Consider the following 24,621-nt stretch of genomic DNA (forward strand, 5'->3'; position numbering starts at 1 on the left):
AGTAGCCTGTGAAGCTGCAGTGGGCTATGTGCTCAGAAGAACCCCACACTTGTTTAATGCTTCACTGTCATATCTTTAAATTCTGAATACTTTTTGAACAAGGGACCTCGCATTTTTATTTTGCGTTAGGCCCTGCAGACTATGTAGTCAGTCCTGTCTCCCCCTACCCGACAACTCGCCAAAAAGTAAATTTAGAATTTTGCCTCTCCTTCTTTCCCCAACTCACATGAAGGTTCTGCTAAGTAGTGGAAGGGTCAGCATGCCGCCTCCCAGATACATGTCCCGTCACCCCCTCTCAGTTCTCCTTCCTGCTTCGGCAGCTCCCCTTCAGTGTTCACCCTCACCAAGTCAGCACTGTCGGAGGCCTCGTCCTTTCTGAGCCCTGGCTTGACAGTTCTGGGAGGGAGGCGTGGAAACTTTTTTTAGAAGAATTCACAGGCATAGCCCACGATCTGTTCTCACACAGCAGGCAGAGTGGCAGGTCAGATTTTTGTCCTGTTCAAACTCTCTCAAGTCTTTCCATCTCACTCAGACTAAACCCCAAATCTTGACACACACATATATGTATTTATATATGTGTTTATATATGTAGTTTTAAAAAATTTGTTTGCTGTCTCTCTTCCTAGTGGAATGATTTCTCCAAAAAAGCAGGTATTTGTTCACTGCTGTATCCCCAGAAACTAACTATTGCTGGCACAACATCGACATTAAGCCCTGTCGTGGGCTTGACATTGTATTAATTGTTTTAAATGTATTGTTTCATGTAAGCTTCATAACAGCTCTGCAAGGCAGTTGGTACCTTTTACATTTGTGAAATGACCACAGTTCCATATTTTCTTAAAAAACAACGACCAGGTTCTTTATGTGCCCAGAGAGAGGAAACCACTCTGTTTCATACTAATATACACAAATGGACTGCCTAGCATAGGCCGAGCAGTGCAGCTGAAGGCGGGAGAAATCACCAAATGCCTCAAGAAATAGAGGTAGTTACCAGCCAGAAAAGGCTGGCGTGACTGGTTGATGCACCATACAGGACTATCGAGAGGCACTGTGTCATATTTTAATTGAGAGTGTTTTTACCTAGTGTCACACAAAATCATGGTATCTCAGAATCAAAGGCATCTCCAGTTTGACAAAATAGAGCATCAGATATGCATACATCTCCCCACTAGACCACCAGCCTCGTGCTGGGACCTTGGCTTTTTCGGCACAGGGCTGAGAACTTGGGTACATGCCTGAGCAGACACAGCAGATCCCAGCAACTAGAATGTCAAATAAGGAATCACAACCTTCATATCCATTCCTCCTCAGGTAATGTTTTAAGAGATCTAGACCATCTAATAAATCATTTCTACAAGTCTCTTCTAAATTCAAAGGAGGCAAATCAAAATATCACTCGATAAATGTTTAATGTTCTCTATTTTTATAGCTAGAATATAGTTTCAAGTTCATTTCATATCATACTTTGATCCATGTATAATCATGTTTAGTGGACTTATACTCATGTTATATGAGTTGGCAGGTAATTTGCCATTTTAAATGTTTACTGAGGCTCATCACCATTGTATCCTCACTATTATGATACATTACTATTTGTACCTGCTTTATTTGCTATTACATCCTTGGTTGAGAATGCATTACCTAACTCTAATATTGTTCCTGTGGGAAATAGGGTCTTTGTGGCATGGTTTCCAGGGGTTCATTGTGATGAGAGGTAAGGGACTGCTAGCATCATAATATGATTTTTATCTGTCTTCACTAAGGAATTGCATACCAGAGAGAAATGGATGGTATTTCCTCTACTTACAGCTGAAAAAATAAGCAGTTCGTGGAAAGCATAGTGAATTGCAGTTTCAAAGATGTATTCTGTCCCTTGCTCTGCCGCTAGCCCTCCCTCTGTCTGTGACCTTGGACAAGACACTTCTTCCTTCTGGAATTGGAACTACAATGTCCTCTGTTAAGCAGTGAGGTTGAACTAACAGTCTCTAAGTTTTCTCCTAGCTTAAATAGACTGTTATTCAAACCTTAGCCTTTGCCTGGCAAAGTCTTCCAAAAATTGGAATTTATGTCTTAATAACCTGTGCCATTATCATTGCCACCATCATTATTCCCTGAATCTGAGTGGAGGTCCTGAGAAATCTAAAGAGGCCCAAGGTCAACAGGAAGGAGAGGCCTGTAATGACTGCCTCCTTTGGGAAGCCTTCTTGGGCTCCTCTCAGAAGAAAATGCCTCCCTACTCTCTGCTCTCATGGTTTTTGTTTGTTTGTTTAAACTCTCTATTATGATTCTTCTCACCCAGTGTTGTAAATATTGGTGCGTGTATGTATCTCCCTAACTAGACTCTGGCCAAGGGCAGAGGCTGTGTCCTAGGTGCCTGGGATATATGAATGAGTGAAGAGCAATTACCATTTTAAAAACTTAAAGCTAAGTTCTTGTGCAGTCTTTTGATAAATAATGGCACTATCATAATTAACTATTAAGGCATACTCTTGATTTTTCTAAAGCAGATGTACCCAGTGATGTCCCAGGATCAAGTGGACTCCGACAATTCTTTTTCGTTTTTAAAAAATGTACCGATGTTAACAAAATAGAAGATTGCATATAAAATTATACATTTCTGGGTTTCTTAAATATTGAAGGCATGGTCAATTCTGGGCCTACATTAGAGCAGGGCCAACACAGGCCCATCTGGTAACTGTGCAAATTAGAAAAAGTTGCGCCTTCATCCAGGAAGGGCCCGTGGCTTGGTGAGGGAACTGGGGGCTGACCATTAGCCTCCTAATGCCCGCATGGCCCAGAACTCTTGTACAGGGCTCACCAGTTTGCTCGCACATCTCTGGCCTTGCTTGGCCACACCTCGAATAGCTGGAGCCAAGCTGCTGAGCCTTGTTTAAAGAGGCATGTGTTCTTCATTTCTCACTACTGTACCCTCTGCAGAGGGCACTAGAGTATGTGTGATTGAAGCTCATGAAAACCACGACTTGTGTGATTTCACATGGTTTAAAACATTCATTTCTGTATAAGTCTCCATCAGCCGGTCTTTGGGGAACCACATAACTAAGTAGAAACATTTGTCTCATCATCTAGAGTGAGGTACTGTATATAATGTATTTGAGTGATGACTTGACTTGTGATAATCAGGGTCAAATATTTTCAAAGGCAGTGAAACAAAAAGTTACGTTACTCGTCCTGTAGGATATTTAAATCTCTGTGTTTGAGGGTCCCAGGTGCCCTAATGATGACTGATATGTCTTCAGTTCGTACTTACTGCCATGATTGCTGTTTACTTTCTCTCTTTAGGCAGGTTTTCTCTCTGACATTGTTGCCCTGTGCTCACAATAATTACAGGACTCTAACAGCAGGTAGAAATCAGGAAAGAAAAAGGTGTTTAGTTCTTCACACCCATGCTGGTTCCATTTTGGTTCGGTACCAAGATTCAGTTTTGAGAACAGTTTTTAACAAGGAGACAGTCTTGGGATGGGTAACTGCCTGTGTGGTAAGAATTCAGTGGCTTGGGCAGGGCGGGGAGGGCCTGGTGTAGTGATCAGATCTGGGTTTTAAGCCAACTTTTTCCACTTATTTTCTGGGTCATCTTGAAAGTCAGAACCTCTCTGGACTTCCATTTACCCATCTATAAAATGGGGTAATTTTCCTACCTTACAGAATAGTAATTGATAAAACCTACCTAAAACAGGTTATCAGTAAATCTTAGTGATTTTTCTTCTTGCTGAACTCATCTCTTGCTCTCAACCTAAATAGCAATGTTGAAATTTATTCAGCTTTTCATTCTCCTCTTTAGAGATAAGACAAAACCTGCCAATACCACTGAGGGATGAAAAACACAGATTTATGTTTATACTAAGGTGTAAGTAAGCACCTGATAATTGGCAGAGAATAATTGTGTGTTTGCTGTATGTACAACACTGGACAAGCTACAATGAAGCAAAGGACACAGGATCTTCCCTTAAGGGGCTAAAACTCTTTTAAAGCGTGATAAATAAAAGCAGGACAGGCTCATTGTACCAATTTAAATTATACCAATTCTATATGAAACTTCTTGTTTCCCAAACCCTTTCAACCCTAAGTATTATATATAATTTTAGGCTTTGCTAAGTTGAGAGGAAAAAAATTATTTGATTTACTAGTGAAGTTAAATATATATTTGTCATTCAGAATTCCTTTTTATCAATTGCCAATACATATCCTCTGTCCATTCTTCTATTAGGGAGGTTAACATTTTTCCAGTTGCTTTCTATAAATAATATTAACTCTTTGCCACATATGATGTAATCATTTTCCCTGGTTTGCCATTTACTTCTTAGTTTTGTTCTTGGTAGTTTTTATGTGCAGAAGGGTTATATTTCTATGTATTATATATTCCTTCATTATGACATTTTGTCTTTCAATCTTAAAAAGATATTCCTAACCTTAAGATCAGATAAAGATATTCACTTTTATTTTCTTCCAGTCCTTTTATATATTTTTAATACTTAGATTTTTAATGTATCTGGATTTATTTTATTTGGTGGTTGGTGAGGAAAATGAACTTTATTTATTTATTTATTTTTGCCAAGTGCTACCAGTTGTCCCCAAAACACTGAACAATCTCTTTCTACACTCACTAATTCAAAAGTAACTTTTATAACATGCTAGGTTCTTATATATGTCCACTTGGGTCTGTTTTTACAGCCTTTCATACACAAATATGTTTTTTGTCAAAGTAATTCATTTCTGTGAAGTTTGCTAATTTTATGTTGTTTTAAGGCAATACAAGACATTGAAAAAGAATGGGCCAAACCCACACAGGTGCAGAGGCAGAAATTAGAGGCTCTCCAGAAAGAAGACAACCAAACAAAGGTGAATCAAATATTGCACCAAAAGAAATCCCCTAGAAGGGAGTTAAAGAAACATATTGGAATTGAGCTGTTTCTGTAATTTATAAACCCATCAAGCACTAAAAATGGGACTCAAAAAATGAAAATACTTTCATTGATTTTTCTGATTATAAAATTAATAAAGGCTTTTTGTTTAAAGATTCTAAATAATACAGACACTATATTGGGAGTCCTTTATCAAGTTAATTAGTATAAATGAACATTTTTAATGACCACAGAGTACTCCATTTTATGGTTTATTAGCCTTTAGCTAACCAATTTTCTATTATTGAAAGTCAGATTGTTTGCAGCTTTTGGTGCTATAAATCACTTTGGCAGCGAGCATCATGAGGCCCAGGACTGTGTCTAACTTATACATACACTGTGTATTCCCAACACCTAGTATGGTTCCTGGCCGAAGGTCCCTGAGCACTGCAGCCACATCCTCTGTGTTTGAGTACATGTTCTGTTATGCTTGAGAATATATTTCTAAACGTCCATTTTTTAAAACTTCCGTAAAGATGGTACCAACTCACACTCCCTGCCCCCAAGCAGTACATACAAGTCTGACAAACAAGACATATCTTAAGAGAAGAAATGGCCGCTACTCCACTGCGTTGTCGTTTCCATTCTTTAAACTTTGCCATCGTTCACAACTACAGCATTGATGTTGACCAAAATGCAAACAAAATTTAGAGGACTCATTTATACTTGGGTTAATATAGAATAATTTTTCAAACTCTGTGATATTTTGAGAATTTTACCGCTGAGCTGGGGGGAAAAAAAGAAAAAGCATATGCTGCCACGATTTAGTATTTCTCCCGCTTGGTATTCCACAACAGAATTTTTAGGATTCAATTTCTCTGTGTATTTGTAAACTTTTACAATTATAGTTTCTATTTCGATGGGTAAAATATTGCTGCTACTTTGGATGCAATTACCAATTCTAAGAACATTTCTTCCCTGTAGCTTCTTCATTTGGTAAAAATATTTTTACCATGTTGCTATACTATACCAAAATTCGTATCTGTACTTTTGCCACAAAACAAATTTTATTTTCTGTGATGAGTATTTCATCTAATTTTACAATACTATTTTTTAAATTTAAGTTTAAAATTTTTTTAATTTAAGTTTTTTAAGTTTAAAAAATTTTATTTTTCAATTATAGTTGACATACAATATTATATTAGTTTCAGGTGTCAACAGCAATTAAACATTTATATAACTTACAAAGTGATCACTTCGATAAATCTAGTACCTATTTGACACCATACATAGTTATTACAATATTATTGACTATATCCCCTATGCTGTCTATCACATCCCCATGATTGTTTTGTAACTGTCAATTTGTACACCTTAATCCCTTCATTTTTTTCACCCATCCCCCACCACCTTCCACCTGGCAACCGTCAAAATGTTTTCTGTATCTATGAGTTTATTTCTGTTTTGTTTGTTCATTTATTTTGATTTTTAGATTTCACATATTAGTGAAATTATTTGTAATTTGTCTTTCTCTTTCTGACTTATTAGCATGATACTCTCTAGGTCCATCCATATTGTCGCAAATGACAAGATTTCATCCTTTTTCATGGTTTAGTAATAGTCCATTGTATATATGTACCACTTCTTTATCCATTCTTCTATTAATGAACACTTAGGACTTAGGTTGCTTCCATATCTTGGCTATTATAAATAATTCTGCAATGAACATAGGGGTGCATATGTCTTTTCGAATTAGCGTTTTGGATTTCTTCAGATAAATACTCGGAAGTGGAATTGATAAATTGACATTTTGTCTTTCAATCTTAAATTGTCTCTTCTTTGTCTCTTGTTATAGCCTTTCTTTCAAAGCCTATTTTGTCTGATGTGGGGCCTGCCCATTCCTCATCTCCACTTTTCTACCAGTCTCGATGTGGCTTCTTATGTATGTCCTTAGTTGTAGGACTTCTGTTTAGCTGATCTTTGGGCGGTTCTTAATGATGGTTGTTCTATAGTTTAGTTGTAATTTTGATGTGGTCATGTGAGGAGGAAAACACAGCATTTACCTGCTCTGCCATCTTTACCAGGAGTCCTTATGATACTATTTTAATGGTGGTCTTTTAAAAACTTTACTTTGCATACATGAATCTGTCCTCTAAATTTTGTCCTCTAAATTTTCTTTGCATTTCATTCAAAATCAATGTTTTAGTGGTGAACATTGGCCAAGTCTAAAGAATTTTTAAAAACCACACACACAATAAAGCAGAGGCCAGTTTTTTCCTGTTAAAATATGTCTTGTTTGTCTGACTCATATACCTGCTTGGGGACAGGGGTTGTGTAAGTATTTTACCATCTGAAAAAAAATAGAAACATTATTCAAACAAACAAGTGATTTTTCTCTTAAAGCATCTAAGGATATTGCTATGACACCAACATTATTTAAGTGTTTGTGAAGTTCTTCTGTTAATGGAGCCAACATATTAGCAACTGTTGCTTTACTTTATGTTCATGTACAAGAAAACTCATAATTAATTAATTAATTTATGTTCATGTACAAGAAAACTCATAATTGAAAATGAGTGAAATTAATTTAATCTAAATCAGAGATAGGCTAACTATGGCCCCATGGGCCACTATTTTTGTAAATAAAATTTTATTGGTATGCAGCTATGCTCCTTCACTTTTGTATTGTCCAAGGCTGATTTTGTGCTAGAGCAGTAGAGATAAGTAGGGGCGATAGAGACAATATGTCTACAAAATGGAAAATATTTACTATATGACTCTGCAGAAATGCTTGGAAACCCCTGATCTAAATAAAAATATATAAACATACCTTCTGCAGTTATACATGTTAAATTATCTTTTCCAGGTACAGTCTTCTTAAGAGAACTAATTTTCAAGTAGATAATCCTTGCAGATTTCAGTCATTTGGTTTTCATATAGTCAGTAATATTACAGCACCCCCTTGCTGAATGGCAAATGCCAGCAAGCATTTTGAACAGGTTACTTTCTTATGACCAACTTTCTTGAGAAATGGAGTTTAATATTTAATTAAACAAATACTTTCATCTCTTTTAGAGCACTACAGCCAAGAGTTTATTATAGTTTTTTAAAGTGTTACCAGACAAAGATTTATACCATAAAGTAAATATGAAACTTTTGTAGCAAGAGCATGAAACTATATGCTCTGTGGCAAGATTACTCAGCCCCTGCCTCCACCCCTGCACAGTTAACATCGACTCACAACCTGTCATCTCTGACCCAAAAGGAGGCCCAGCAGCTCAATGCATCTCTTAAGTTGGATGCCTGGGCTGCAGCACGAGCTGGTACAATATGTGGCTGGGAGCGACAGGAGCCTCGAGTACTTCTCTTTCCTTGTAGCAATCGTCAGCTGTCCCTCACTGCATGTGTCTTAGCACTTTTATCACCAAGCACTTCATGTAGTGCTTGAAAGGGAGACATAAGTTACCTTGCTTCAGGAAAGGGTAAAGAGCCAGGCTGTCGCTGGCTGGTCTTTCTGATTTAACTGTGTTAAAGTGAGAACTCCCCTCTGTGCACACACATCTCAGATACTATCAGGCAGGACCATGGTGAAAGCTAGAAGGAAAAGGTGAAGGTCACCAAGCTGATATCAGGTTATTTAAAAACAGTCGTTAATAATCACTGTTAAAAAAAAAAAAAAGTCCTCAATTAACGTTAACAGGATAGGATGCTTGACCACAGGTGTGAACTGCAGCTGTCCTCTGTTCTTAAGTCATGTCAGAAGCAGAGAGAAAAGCTAAAGCTTAAATGTCACATAAAAGTGTTCCCTTGACACTTTGGGGCTATCTAGAACTCTACCTAGAAAGCAGACTCACTCTTGTTCTCATTTCATGGCTATTTCTAAAATCTCTTCCTCTGACAATTCATACCACCATCACATAAAACAGCCTGCAAAAATGAACTACTTTCCTCCTACATAGACCTCAGCTCAGTTTTTTAAAAGACAGCATTTTAAATGTACACTTTTTATTTATTTTTGTTGTTATAATCTACCAAGATGGAATCACATCTGCTCATTCATTTGATTCACTCTATTTTTTTTTTTCATTCATCATTCACACATCAAATATTGCTACTCTGTACCAAGCACTGTAACAAAAGCAGGGACACAATGCTGAATGAGGCAGAAATGCCCTGTCAGAACCCACCACAAACTACCCCAGGTCTTATTGTCAGAGAGCACAGGAGGTATTTTCTTCATTCATATTGTCCAGAAGAAAAATATGCTTTCATTGTGACTCAATTCCATGTGTCCTACTAGAATGGCAGTAGCTTCTGACATGAGGTTTTCATCTGTTTCAAGTGGTCTCTTGCTTCCTCCTACCTCCCACATCCCCCTTGGAGCAGTTTTTGGAGCTGTCCCAAGAGGTGCGGCACTATGGATACCTGCAGCTGGATCCTTGTACCTGTGACTACCCGGAACCGGGCTGTGGGGCTGCTCTTTCTGTGGGCAATAACGAGATCAGCTGCTGCATGACCCTGCCTGATAACCAGACCCAGGACATCATTTTCCAGATGAGCAGAGTGAAGTGCTGGCAGGTCACTTTCCTTGTGAGTATCTTGGCGCTGCCTTACCCATGATTTAACATCTCCATTCATGATTTAAAATCCTATTGTTTTTAGGTGACAAAGTTGACACTAGGAAGACAGGTCTGCCATTTAAATCAGTATCTTGAATTAACTAGCATCTAAGCCACAATAAGCATCACCCATCACTAAAACCTATCTATTGTCTGGTACAAGTTTCTCACCCATTGCAGTGGAGACACCCTTCTTCCCACCTTCCAGCAACAGACTTCTCTGCTGCTTGAAGGGTGCCTATAGTAATAACAGCATATAGAAATAACAGCTACCATGTATAGAGCACTTAATATGTACTTGGTACTGATGAGATCTCTGCCCTTGAAAACTGGCTGCTAACCAGCAAGCTATACCTGAGGACTGCTGGCATCATACCTACATTGTCTATTTCTTTTGTGTTTTTTATCATTTTTTTCCTGCCTTCTTATTTTGATTCCGCTTATTGGCACCATTGATTTTTATTAGCTATATCTTTTTTATTATGATTACTTATGAGTTTTTAATACACATTTTTAACTTATTAGAGTCTACTTTCAAATATACAACTTCACAAAAAGTGTAAAAACATCACAACAGTGTATTTCTATTTTCCTCTTCTGTTCTTTATATTTTTTGCCATACTTTATTTCTGTATATATAGAAATATATACAGAAATATAATAATGCAGCTTCATTCTGCATTATAATTATTTTTGCATTAAATGCATTATAATGCAACTTCATGCTGCATTATAATTATTTTTGCTTTAAATAGTTAATTATTTTAGTTAAGCTTTTAATTTTGATATAATTGTAGATTTATGCACAGTTGTAAGAAATAGTACAGAAACCCTGTGCACTCTTTACCCATTTTTCTCAATTATTACATCTTGCAAAACTATAGTACAATATCACCATCCAGGATTTTGATATTGATGCAATCAAGAGTCAGAACATTTCCAGCACCACCCTCATGTTGGCCTTTTAGAGTTGTACCCACTTTCTCCCACCCCCACTCCTCCTTAACTCCTTGCAACTGCTAATCTGTCTGTCATTTCCATAGTGTATCATTTCAGGAATATTATATGAAACTTTTAGAGGTGATAGATACATTTATTACCTTGATCGTGGTGATGGTTTCATGGATGTGTACTCGTATATCTAAACTCATAAATTTGTATACATTAAACATGTGCCTTTTTTTGGTATATCAATTATACTGCAATAAAACTTTATAAATAAAACAGAAACACATAAAATGACATTATGGATTGGTCAGATGAAAATGTTGTGACCAGAAGTTTGAAGGACCCAAAATGTATTTCCCCTTGGGCTATTATTCAGTATTCAATAATTCAGTGTTTATGGTGACTTTATAGAACATGAATACTGTGTATTAGAACAATTGACTGTTTTTAGAAAGTAAAAATATAAATAAAAGCAAGAAATTGATTACCTTAAAAAATAAAAAATTTTACATAAATGGAATCCTATAGTATGTAGCCTCTGGGATTGGCTTTTCTTTTACTCAGAATTTCTTTGGAAATTCATCTAGGTTCTTGTGATCAATAGTTTGTTTCTTTTTATTGTTGAGCAGTATTCCATGGTATGGAATGGCCAAAATTTGTTTAACCATTCACCCAATGAAAGATATCTGGTTGTTTCCAGACATATAAAAGTTGCATGTTTCATCTTTTAAGAAACTGCCAAATTGTTTTCAATTTATATTCCCACCAGCGATGTTTGTGTAATCCAGTGACTCTGCATCCTCATCAGCATTTGGCATTGTTACTACTTTTTATTTTAGTCATTCTGATAAGTGTAATGGTATTTCACTGTGATTTTAATTTGCATTTTCCTCATGGCTAATGATGTTGAACATCTCTTCATGTGGTTATTTACCATATGTTTATTGTCTTTGGTGAAATGTCTTTTCATATCTTTTGCTCATTTTCTAATTTGATTGTTTACTGTTCAGTTATGAGAGTACTTAATACATTCTAGACAATAGTCCTCTGCTGGATATGTGGTTTGCAAATACTTTCACTTTGTAGTATTTTTGTCCTCTTAACAGGTCTTTTGTGGAGCAAAAGTTTTTAATTTTGGTGAAGTCCAATTCATCAGTTTTTCCTTTTATAAATTGTGTCTTAGTGTCAAGTGTAAGAACTCTTTGTCAAACCCTAGACCATGAAAGTCGTTTTCCCTAGGGTTTTTTTCTAAAAGTTTTATAGTTATAGGTTATGCATTTAAGTCTATTATCCATTTTGAGTTAATTTTTGTATAGGGTGTGAAACTTTGGATGAATTTCCTTTTTCTTTTTTGCCTATGGAAGGCCAAATGTTCCAGGACCATTTGTTGAAAAGGCTCTTTCCTCGAATGAATTGCTTTTGTACCTTTGTCAAAAACCAGTTGGGCATATTTGTGTGGGTCTCTTTCTAGGTTCTTTATTCTGTTTCACTGATCTATATCTCTATCATTCCAATACCACCCAATCATTCTCTTTCTTTGTAACAGTTTTATCAAGATATTGTTCACATACCATATGATTCACCTATATAAAGTGTACCATTTAATGGCATTTAATATAATCACAGAGTTGTGCAACCATCACCACAATCAATTTAAGAACACTTTTATCACCTCAAAAAGAAACCCCATACCCTTTACATGTTGCTTTCTTATTCCCCAATTCCCACCAGCCCTAAGAGAACTTTAATCTACTTTCTGTCTCTATGGATTTACCTATTCTGAACATTTCATATTAATGGAATTATATGTGATCTTTTGTGACTGGCTTCTTTTACTTAGGATGTTTCCAAGGCTTATCCTTGTAGTAACATGTATCAGTACTTTATTCTTTTTTATGGTCAAATAATATTCCATTGTAAGAATATACCAAATTTGGTTTATCCGTTCATCCATTGATGAACATTTGGGTTGTTTCTACCTTTTGGCTGTTATGACTTATGCTGCCAAGAGCATTTGTGTACAAGTTTTTCTGTGGACATATGTTTTAATTTCTCTTGGGTATATACCTAGGAATGGAATTGCTGGTAACTCCACCATAGTGGTACCTCTATGGTGAGCCTTTTGACAAAATTCCAGGATGTTATCCAAAGTGTCTGCTCCAATTTACATCCCCACCAGCAGTGTAAGAGAGTTCCAATTTCTCCACATTCTTGCCAGTATTTTATTATCTGATTTTTTAAAATATAACCAAATATGTAAAGTGGTATCTCATTGTGGTTTTAGTTCAGTCTTTTTTCTCTCTGTGTTTCATTTTGAGTAGTTTCTGTTGCTATGGTTTTAAGGTTGTCTGTTCTTCTGTAGCGTCTAACATGTTTTTTCCCATCCAATGTATTTTTATTTCTATCATTATATTTTTCATCTCTAGGAGTTCCATTTGGATTATTTTTGTGTCTTCCATTTCCCTTCTTATCATGCTGTTTTTCTCTAAATTCTTGAGTGTATTTTTAAAATAACTGTTTTAATATTGTTGTCTACTAATTCCATCATCTGTCATCTGAGTCTGATTGATTTTTCTTCTGTTTGCCCAATATACTTTTCTCCTACTTTGCATACCAGGTAATGTTTTTATGGTATGCTAAACATTGTAAATTTTATGTTGTTGAATACTGGAATTTATTGTATTCTTTTAAACAGTATTAGACTTTGTCCTGGCATGCAATTAAGTTACTTGGGATTGGTTTGATATTTTTATTTTTTTATTTTTTGAGGCTCACTTTTAAGCTTTCTTAAGGCAGGTCAAGAGCAGTCTTGAGGGTTAATTTAGTTCTTTCCTCTTTGGTTACCATTCTTAGGATTCTTCTAATGTCTTGTTTATTACAGTCTCTCTACTCTGATAGAAACACAAATGATTTCCAGCCTGATCTGTAAGCTCCTGGAATTGTTCAACCTACTGCTTTTCTGTGATTCTTTCCCCAGCCTCACATACACAGATGTGTCTGCACATCTGCACATCCTCACACATGCACAGATTATTCAACCAAAGATTTGAAAGGAGCTTTCTGGAACTCTTTCTCTGTATAAAGCCTTTGTCTTTGGTCTTCTGTCCCACAAATTCTAACCTCGACCTCTTCAAACTTTTTTCTCTTTTTTCTCAACTCAGTAAGACCTCGGGCTCTGCTGGGGTTTCCTCTCCTGGTGCCGCCTCCTGGAAACTCCTCCAGGCAGTAAGGAAGGTAACTGTAGGGTTCACTTCATTTGTTTTCCTTTTCCCTGAGTTAATAGCCCTGTATTATCTGGTTCTGAAAACAGGTGTTTCCCAGTTCATTTTTTACATTGATGTTGTGAGACCAATATTTCTAAAATATAAATCTAATTGTGTTATTACTCAGTTTTTAAAATCTTTTAATAAATACCTGTTGCCCTCAAGATAAGAGTCCAGGTTTTAGCTTAGCTTATAAAACCTGTAACAGGGCTCTTTGGTGGCTAGCAATGGAAAGCAATATATGTGGCTCTAGTAAAAAGGGGATTTATTGGAGGGACATAGGGTTACTGATTTAAACTAAAGGCTGAAGCAGCGGCTTAGGAGTCAAGAAGGAAAGAAGCTGAAGGTCTCTAGGAATTCTTTATCAGGAACCTGCTCCTTGGGTCTCTATGCCGTGGAATCAGATGAGGGGCACAGAGAGTGTTTCTTCAATTGGCTTGAGCTTGGGTCATGTGCCACTCTCCAGAGGGCAGCAATCCCTGATTGTCCTACCTGCATAGCCACAGTAGAAGAGAAAAGTTTTTCCCAAGGGAATGTGAGACTCCATTGTTAGGAGAAAGAGGGATAGATGCCATATAGCAAAAATCACAGGTGCTTTCTACTAGGCTTTCAGGATCTGGCCCTAGCCTGCCTCCCTAAGTGTCTTTTCTCACCACCTATGTGCCTCGTAGCCTGTGCTTCAGCCATACTTGATCCCTTGGCACGTCTCCTATGTGCCAGGCTCCCTCATGCCCCAGTGCATTTACACTTATTTCTTCTACTAGGAACAACTTGTCTACCAGGAACAACCCACCCACCACCACCACCAACAAAAAAAACAAAAACAAAAACCCACAAACAGCAAACTTAATTTTTACTTCTGCCTAGATCTCCTACCTCCAGGAAGATTGCCTTTGCCCTCCTAGTCTGTATAAAGTGTCCATCCTATTTCATAGACCTGTATTTACTTCCCTGATAACATTTATTATATCCAATTGTGGTGATTTACTTTCATGGCTCCTCATAGCCTGATAGCTTCTTGGGAATAAGGACAGTCTCACTTGTTTTCATATTTTGTAAGTATATAGTAGCCACTTAAATTTCTACTGATTACCAAATATAATATATTTTCTTCTGTAGGGGACTCTGTTGGACATGGATGGGCCCCAGCGAACTCTCAACCAGAACTTAGAGCTCAGATTTCAGTATAGTGCGGAAAGTCGCTGGCAGTGGTTTGTTATTTACACAAAACAGGTGAGCTCAGAGCATGAAAACCACCAGTCCTGAAATGCTCCCTTGCTTGCTGGGGTAGATAAAGCACCTTACCCTAACCCAACTGGAGTAGAGTACTAGAATACACTATGCACTCTCTTTTTGGCCTGTAATATAACCTGTTTGTTTTGTTTTGTTTTGTTTTACTAGTCATTGCAGGCTTCATATCAATTAGAAACAAATTTAGTTACCAAATAACAGGAGACTCAACTAACAGTGGCATAAACTATGAGTCAGTAAACTTTTTCTCAAAGGGCCAGAGAGTAAATATTTTAGGTCTTTATGGTCTCTTTTACAACTGCTCAGCTCTGTTGTTGTAGCACAAAAGCAGCCACAGACAACATGTAAACAAGTGGGTATAGCTGTGTTCCAATAAAACTTTATTTATAAAAACAGGTTGGAGGCTGAATTTGTTTGCTCAGACAATACAGATTTTTATCACCTCACTGGAGAGGTGGTAAAGAATTCACTGGAGGTAGTTGATTGACATCCCTATCATTCTCTTGATCTTTTCCAAGCAGAAAAGCTATACCTTATCTGGAAAACAAAAACTTTACCCTAGAAGACCCCAGTAGATTTTCCTTTTGTCTCATTGGCCAGAAGTGGGTCACTCCTAGCTGCAAGAGAGTCTGGGAATCAAACATTTAGCAAAGGGGAACAGAGTTCATAATCAGCTCAGAGTAAACATGAGTCATTCATTGCCTGGAGCTGGGCATGTGTTGTCCCAAACAAAATTGGGCTTATAACTAAAATTGGAATAGAAATTGTTTTTTAAAAATCAAATTTTCTAAATACCAACCTCAGTTGAAAACTACTATTTACTGAACTAAAGAAAGCTATTTCAAATTGAAATCAAAACTACAAATGTTCTAAAATGAAACAAAAATAACAAAGTAATCCTTGCATCAACATTCTTTTCAGCTTGAGTCCCCGATAGTCACACTAAGGTCCTTGGAGCATTCTGATTTTAGGTAAACAAAACTTCCATTCAACTCTCTACTTCCTGTACAGTGTGATCAGAGGTACGAGATATCAAAGTCCTCTGAGAAACATGAAATACTAAGCCAAAATCCTACGTTAAAGAAATGGATCCTTAGGTTCACCTTCAATATGAAACATCCTCAGGGAAGTGGTAGGATGTTTCCTGACACAAGATTTGCAGTCCCTTGGAGAGACAGAGATTTTGGTAATCAAACCACCCTCCCTCCCCCAGAATGCTAAGTGCAATAGTTAAATTTTATTATGGTCTTTAGTCTGTAGCAAATGAATTTAAGTCACTATAGAGAGGTATAGTAAACATTCTTTTAAAGGATTTCTAGTAAGGTTTTATTTCCTTTGGAGTATGGGTTTATTGATATGTACCCAGGGGCTACTTCTGCAAAAGGCAGAAATGTGGCTTATGTGCCTTGCAAATACATACAAATGAGGGCTTGGGCTCAAATCTTTTCTAGACCCTTTAAACAAAGGCTCAGCCTCTTTATATTTAATAAACTTTACCTGGTTTATAGCAGAGTCCTAACCTGCATATCTATGTACATTGTGTAATAATATGGAATCAGTTCATACCTTGTGGGACACCATTAAATATCCTTCCTAGCTGCGTCAGCTCAGGAGTTATTGTTTAACTGTTTTATACTCTGGTTTTGTGTAGGTTACATATATGCACAGATCAACAGGGTTAGTTCTCATCAAAACCAAGAAGTCAAATTTGTTGTCATATATAAACCCCACATTTTTTATTCTTTTCCTTATTAGTGGCAGTGCCTTTCTTCTCTCTTCCCACCTTTCTCTCCTCTTAAAATAAAATGAATTTCTATCATGCTCTATATTCCTGCAAGACTTTGAGATGTTCCCTCTATGTAGCCCACTCTCCCTCTAATTATTTCTATGAACTGTCCTCCAAGAGTTATATGAACTACCACCCTAATCTGAGTGTTTGCTCTCTTTCCTCCTTTCCATCATTCCCTCTATCCCCCCAGCGCCATCTCAGGCTATACTAAGGTCATACAGCCTCAAGCTTTGAGCTTCGGTTGTCTTAAACCTTGGTAGGGCCCAAAGAGAAGAGAGCAAGGCAAGAACTGAGAGCAAAACAAGAGAGAAAAATAGGTTTCTCAGTTATTATGCATACAATTAACTATCAGATTAACCAACATCAGCTTATTTGGTTATAATAATAAGCACTTTTTATTATTTGTTGCTTGTAAAACATGAGCTGCTTACAAAGTAATAGAAAAAAATGGGATGTGAAAGGTAAGTTTTAAGAGGCAAAAAGATTAGTAATGAGCTCTTGGCCATTTCTCAGCTGTCTTTTTAAAATTTACTGTAAATAGATCCACCTGATTAAGCAAATTTATCATTATTCGATAATTATATCTTATGCAAATTTATGGAAATCAAAGAACTCTAAATTCATACTATTGGAGGCAGAGATCAAAATCTGATTTGTGGTATAGGAGGGAAGGAAGAGAATGAAGATCTCCTCAGCTGAAATACTTCTTTTCTTCTGGATTTCTTAGGCTTTTTTGCTGAGTAGCTGCTTGAAAAAGATGATCTCAGAAAAGATGATAAAGCTAGCTGCAGAGAATCCAGAAATGGTAACTGCTCTTATTTGACTATATTTTTCACTTTAAGTTCCCACCATTAGCCGACACTAAACTATACTGATTAACTCTAGGGCCTGAGAGTCTGGGCCTCAAGGAAGGAATCTGACAGCCCACCAGTGAGCTCCTCTGCCCTCTGGGAGCTCAGTCTTTAGAATTCAAGCTATTTTCCAAGGAGAACTCATCCTTGGATTGCTGAGAACTCTCTAATCCTCTCTATGGAGAATTCTGGAATTACCATCAATGCTACATTATAAAGTCAGGACCTTGAGAGGTTTTTAACACAACACAATGATCTTAAACTCTACAGTTTGTCTCTAGAAAGAGCCCTCAACCTCTGTGATACTTCTACTGTGCCAAATTAAAATACCTTTAGCAGTTGAGAGAAACCATTGAGGAAAAGAAGCTCTCCAGCCTATAATTTTTTCTCGAATGTAAAATTAAACTTTGTTTTTCTAGTCTATATCTCTTCAATAAAGGCTTAGGAACTCATTGAAAGGGCCAGTGGCAGACTGTAAAAAGTATTATTGAGACATTAAATTTTTCTATTTGCTTTGTCATCATCATGATATAAGCATGTCCTTAATAAGAGACAGTACCATTTGATTTTTTAAAAAATAATTACAAATACTAATGCCTGGTTGACATTTATAAACATAATTCTTTTGCAGAATATTACACTGATCTTGAAAAATGCAACAAAAAACATTTGGAAATGTTCTCTAATGTTTTTATTTAAATTTAGTCCTTTATAAGAGGATGGACGACATCTTCATTTTAACTTTGCTCTTTCTTGACTTTGTAGTTTTTTTCTAAGAAAATAGTTGCATTTTATCTTTATTTTTCTTTTTTCCAGAACTGAAAATATTTTCCCAGGGAAAATAAAATGTACTTGCTATTGGTGTTTAAACAATTCAAAATGTACTAGAGTAGCAAATTAAAGCAATAAAAGAATCAAGGATTTTTTTTTTATAAGAGTAGTAAAATCTAACTTCTTAGGCAGAATGGATTCCCCAACTCCCCTTAAGTTCCAGTTATTATATGTATTTAAAAAATAAAGAGAAAAGTAATTGGCTGAGTAGCCCCATTAAAAGGGAGAAGTATCCTCAAATGTGGTTAAATAAAATGTAAGCTACTTGATGCAAGAAATACTTCTACAATAAATAGCTAGAATTTGCTCAATAATAGGGAAAAGTGATCTATTTAAAGTTTTCAAGAAAAACAGCCACACTACATCCCTTAGATCTGCACACAAATTGAAATCTATAGTTATCCCTGTGGCTGATCACAAAATCAGCATTTTAGTCAATATTTGTATTGCTTTATCCAAATACTCAAGTTTTATTTCCACAGACTTTTAATTTTATTTCTTATTTTGGTTCTTAAAAAGACAAGTAAGGCCTTCCCTTTTGAAAATTGAGTTTTCAAGAGGATGTTGTAGGCAAAGTCTACATTTCAGTCTGGAATTTTATTTATCTACAAATCCCTGGATAGAATGGGACCCTGGCAGGGAAAAAGAATAGACAGATCAGCTGTTTGGATTTTAGCTGATTCTGGGCCTCCTCTCAAAGTAGAGTTGATGAGAACAAGTCATTTCATGTTTAAAGTAGCCATATAAATGTATAACTGTGGCATTCACTTGTTTTCTAGGTAAACACATAAAATCTGAACTGACGTATATCGCTTATAGAAGGCTTGTATAGACTAGAATACAGTGGTCTCTATTTTCAAGGCAGAATAGACTTCAAGATTTTGATAATCATGAAGAATTTGGGGAGGAGGAGAAAAATTAAGGACACTGTAACCAAATGAGCCCCATAAATAAAGCAGATGGTTCCTAGAAGCAGATCAAATAGTACTATTTTATCCTAGTAAGAAGGAAGGAATAAAAAGAAATTTAATTAGCTTAGTTAGCTTTAGGCAATGCTTTCAAAGGTAAATTTGAAATGTTTATGAAGACATCATTAAAATTTGAAAAACAAATGCTCTAGAGAAAAATGTAAATACTCGATATTAAAAAGTTAAATTCTTAAAAGCAATATTCACTGTAAACCAGAAAAAATAAAAAATGCTCCTACACAAAAGCCTAAGTAAGTTTTGTTAGTATTTGCTACTTTCAACTAGAACAGAAATATAAAGATTTTTTATTTGAAAATAAAGTGTATTTGTTAGGTGTAGATTTGGCTACATATTACAAAAACAAACCACAACAAAATAAGTGTTTTCAGCAAAAGAAAATTTGTTTTCTCTCTCATCTAAAAGCCCAGAGGTAGGCATTCTAGGGCTGGAATGGTGGCTCAATGGTGTAACCAGAGAGCTTTCTACTCTGCCATCTGCAATGGCTTTTACTTCATGCTCAAGATGGCTGCTTGAGCTCCAGCCATTCCATTCATCCACATTCTAGGCAACAAGTATGAGGAAAGTATAAAGAAGGGTTTACTTCTTTTTTTTCAGAAGTCGTCTTAGAAGTCTCACACAAAATTTCTGCTTATAGCTCATTGGCCAAGAGTTAGTCAGACCACAGGCCCACACCTAACTGCAAAATAGCTGATAAGTGTAGTCTTTTTATAGGGTATGTTTTTATCTTTTCAAATAAATTTGGGTATTATTATGGTCAACAAAACGTTGCTGCCACCAATCTAATGACAACAGGAGTCCCCAATCTCGGTTGTGGAAAGAGGAGAAATTTTATTCAGACGAACAGTTTGCAAACCAAGGAGAGGCATCCTCTGGTGGAAACCAAAAGAGCTCTCCAATGAGACAAAGAGCAGGCCCACTTCTATAAAGTGTACACCTTTGTACTTCATTGGTCTATTTTTATGCAAATGAGAAATCCAAATTTACATGGTTTGATCGGTCCAAATAGCAAATAGCACTGTCCTGATTGGTCGGAACCACAAGTCTGGATTGCTATTACAGAGCTACTCTGATTGGTCAGTAAAGATACAAATGAGGATATAGCTGTGCAGCTCCAATTAGACAGGGCAGGTCTCAGCCCATTGGTCAACATATGATTCCAGTAACTCCTTTATAAGATTCAGCTCAGCGGGCAGGAATACAGTGCAGGAGACTTGACAGCTCAGTCTGCAGGCTGTTCCTTAATATACAGTGTGTGTGAGATGCCTCGGTAAACAATGGCTGCTAGACTCTGATTATGAATTTGGGCCCAGTTAACTACAAGTTCTTCCTGGCGGTTCTATGCATTCTCAAGGCCCACATTACTAAAAAAGAAGGGTGGAATAGATAATGGAATCTCTACCAGAAATCTCTGCCATGTAATGAAATACAAGACACCAAGAAAGGAAAGCAGATGTATTTTATGTAGTAGATGTGTTCCTAAGAAGTTTCTGGAAGTATATCATTTCCCTTATTATTTTGTATATTGAAGCATAATCTGAATACATGAGAGTTATCAGGAATATGCTAGTGAATAATATTCTGAATTGTAAATATTTTGTATTTTTAATAATCCATACCTAGTTTGATTGTTTTATTAGTTTGTAAACTTTTTTCTTAGGTTCACTTAAAAGTGGGTCTGAATCTCTAAATTGGTTTTCTGAAAATTGGCAGAGAACAAGATGGCCTCTGGTTCCAGCTTGCCTCGTACCTCTCACCCCTGCCCCACCAACTACCATCACCATATATATTTTTCTCTCTACTTCTTTTTCATTTGGGGTAAGATTAGATTATGTAAAAGGCCACTGAGCTCAGAAATGGGTGCTTGGGAGTGTGTTCTTGTTATGTGGTAAGGTGGGGACACACTAAGAGCAGGGCTATATGATGCCCCAGGAATGTCAGTCTTCGAATGGCTCGTCCAGTTCAGAAAATAGAAGTACAGACATGTTGCACCTGTCACTAGAATGGCTTGAATATAGCAGGAGGGCAAAGTTTTAGAGAGCCAAGGGGAAATTACAGTGCAGGATAGGTGGTTAGATTATTAACAGAAACTATTATTAAAGGAGAGAGTGCAGGAATACTGCATTATGAAAAGGATTAGCTTTTTCCCCCAACTTGATTCCCCCTAGTATATAAAATATGTGAAGCCTTATAGAAATAAGTCAAGGAAACAGATTATATCAGAAATTGCTTAACATTTGTAGTCGGTTCTATTTTGTTTATTTTGGTATAAAGAAAGAGGGGAAAGAAAATAGGAGAGAGAAAAATACCGACTTTTCCCCAACTCTATTTCATTGCATGAGACTACTTCAAACTATACTTGTAATATTGTAAAATAATAATAACAACAATAGCAAAACACATAAAACATCAGAGCATTAATTTATTATAACTGATTTTTTTAAATTAGTGAGATAAGTCACTATAAATTAGTGACTTATAACTGATTTTTTTAAATTAGAGAGATAAGCCCCAAATGTAGGAAGTTTTCTCTCAAGAATACTAACCTAAAGGACGTCCTTTGCATACTTCAAAGTAATATATTTTACAACAGAATTAAGTTAAACCATAGTTAAAAGATAATGCTCTTTTGCAGTGTCATGTTATTTATCCCACTTATTTGGAAAAGTCCCGCTCCATATTCTCATGAATAATAAGCAGTAACAAACATCTTAATTCACTCCTCATTCTATTATTTTTGAATGCCTGTATTTACCATGCAATGGCTAGAAACTGAGGCTCAAGCGTTAAGGAGCCTATTTGTTGGAGGAGAAAGGCAATTAGTAAAGAGACATTTACAGTTAGAGCGATGGGTTGAGACATGCTCATAATGCATAATTGTTTAATAGTAGTTCTCTTCCTATAAGAAGAGTTTAAGAATTCTTTCCCCCAAACCCTGGCTTGGTCACGTTTTCTGGCTGTGACAGACTCTCTTTGCCTCTCCACATTCACTCTCCACTCTCTTCCATCCTCTCTGTGCCCTGGAGACTGAACTTTGTATGCTGTGTCTTTACCTCTGACCTCCACCCTTTAACCAAGCTCACCACAGTGGCGGTGGAGCGGGGAGTGGGGGGGGGGCACGGGGGTGTGAGCGAGAGTTGGGTGGGGGGCAGGGAGAACCTAGCAAGATTGGAGGGTGGGAGAAAAGTGAAATTGGGTATTTATTTCTCCCATTCTGCTTCTGGGTTGGTACAGTGCTATCGAGGGCTATGCTCCTGTAGGTGGCTTCTCCTTCTTGCAGCTAATAGCTACTTCTTTTTCTGTACCAGCTGCTCTCCTTGCCCTCCCAGGTCCAGAGGTGGTAAGAATTATCCCCCACACCACAGCCCCTTATTGCTAGCCCCTGGGGGCTCCAACATCCTTTCTTTAATTCCCTTTAATCCTGTCCACACCTCCATTAAATAGTTCCTTTTTTAAAACCCTCTTCAATCACCCCAGGAGAGCACCATCTGTTTTCTGCTGGGACCCTGACTGTTATATTAAGTTCACCTTATGTACATGAAGTAGATTCAAGTGTCTCGAACTTCAGTTTGATTCTTCCCTTGATTAATGGTGCCTTTTGATTAATCAAAGCCCCATTTGGCTTTGATTCAGTGTATGGATTGGAGTTCTGTGGATTATTTCAGGTTTTAGAAGTTCATTTCATTTTGTGTGAAGTCCTTTTAGAATACGTGTTAAATCATAATATCCGCTGGCAACTACCAAGGTCAAACGTTAAGCTTCACTTAACTTTTGGCGGTTCAATTACTATACCATTTAGACACTTGCAAATGGAGGGGGAATATGCAGATGACAAGCAGGTGTGCCTGCCGACTGCCAGCTTTGGGCCATTAAGAGGATTATTGTGGAAGGAGAAATGTGCTGGTTAAATAGGTAATTTGTGAGCTTGCTTCTCAGAGCTGTACTGAATGACATTTTACTAATCTATTTAGCAGATTGAAGTTCCAGAACAAGGCAAAAGTAAAAAATACCACATTGAACAAAGCTGGTCGGTGAGTAAAATTATGTAATTGGTAAACTATAATTTTGATAAATATACCCTTTTCCCCTCTGTCATTCTACTTTTAAGAATAAGCCAGACTTCGCTTTTTCAGAAACTCTTCCATGTAGGTTAGGCCAATTGGAGGCCCATCAGAGAAGTACAGTATGTTTATTGTAGCCCCCAATAAGGTAGGGAGAAATGATTTTCTGAGTTTTTACATAAAAAAATTTTAAGAAACACACAAAATTCTTTAGTGATTATCTTCTACACCCTATGCTGTTTTTGGAAAATTCTCTTTCTAGTTTATATTTTCTACAGTATACTCTGTATAAAACAACTTTTAAGTTTGTAAAACACTTTTTTGAGCATTTATGTCTCCTGTGCAGATAACAATAATAATAAAAATAATAATATAAAGCATTAATAGTCTCTTGTTATTTCCAGGCACTGTTCTAACCACTTTTATGTGGATCAACACAATCATCTTCATCATTGCCCTATAAATCAGTTGAGGAAACTGGGGCACAGAAAGGTTAAGTGACTTGCCCCCAGTTGCACAGTAATCAATAGGGAAAGGAAGCAAGCAATCTGACTTCAGAGCAGTGACCTTAACTGCTTTTGCTAACTCTTCCTTTCTAGGTTGAAATCCTAGTGTAGGTGAATGAAATAAAGGTGGCCTCAAAGTAGCATTTGAATGGAATTTATTATTGATCTAGCTCTTGTTACAGGGTCTGCTATATATATAAAAATACTTAGTATATAGCGATAGTATTTATAAATATGTAAGTATATAAGGTTCTTTCTTGAGTGAATAAGCTCAGAAAAAAATTTAAAACAGACTAAATGCAAAGTTTTTCTCTTTCATAATAACGTTTCTGACTGCTTAGATCAGGGATAGAAGATGAGAATACCACTTATGGCTATGTGTCTTTAGGCAAAAGACTAAATGTGTATAAGGGATTCCTGAGGTACTTAGTAAAATGCAACTCCTGGGCCTCACCCCAAAAGATTGTTGCAATAGATTCTGGATAGGGGCCCTGAATCAGAATGCATAACAAGCACCTCAATGGGAAACACTGCACCAAGCCTCAATTTCTGTATCTGTAAAATGTAGGTCATCACTCCATCATTTAAATACATCCATTTCAGCAGCAGAGTGACATTGTAGAGCTGTGGTTCTCAACTTTGATTGCACACAGGAAT

General features: G+C 36.7%; 1 protein-coding gene across 1 annotated transcript in view; it reads left to right on the top strand.

Moving 5' to 3' along the window:
- The window catches only part of SNX31 (sorting nexin 31), a 52,579-nt gene that overhangs the window by 26,364 nt on the left and 1,594 nt on the right, over positions 1 to 24,621 (top strand). The window contains exons 9-13 of the mRNA XM_006916706.1: positions 4,765 to 4,857; positions 9,246 to 9,449; positions 14,809 to 14,922; positions 17,457 to 17,534; positions 23,369 to 23,428. Coding sequence (XP_006916768.1) covers positions 4,765 to 4,857; positions 9,246 to 9,449; positions 14,809 to 14,922; positions 17,457 to 17,534; positions 23,369 to 23,428 — 549 coding nt within the window. The remainder of the gene's footprint in view (positions 1 to 4,764; positions 4,858 to 9,245; positions 9,450 to 14,808; positions 14,923 to 17,456; positions 17,535 to 23,368; positions 23,429 to 24,621) is intronic.

Source organism: Pteropus alecto, unplaced genomic scaffold (genome assembly GCF_000325575.1).
Source record: "Pteropus alecto unplaced genomic scaffold, ASM32557v1 scaffold164, whole genome shotgun sequence".
In the NCBI taxonomy this organism is placed as follows: domain Eukaryota; kingdom Metazoa; phylum Chordata; class Mammalia; order Chiroptera; family Pteropodidae; genus Pteropus; species Pteropus alecto.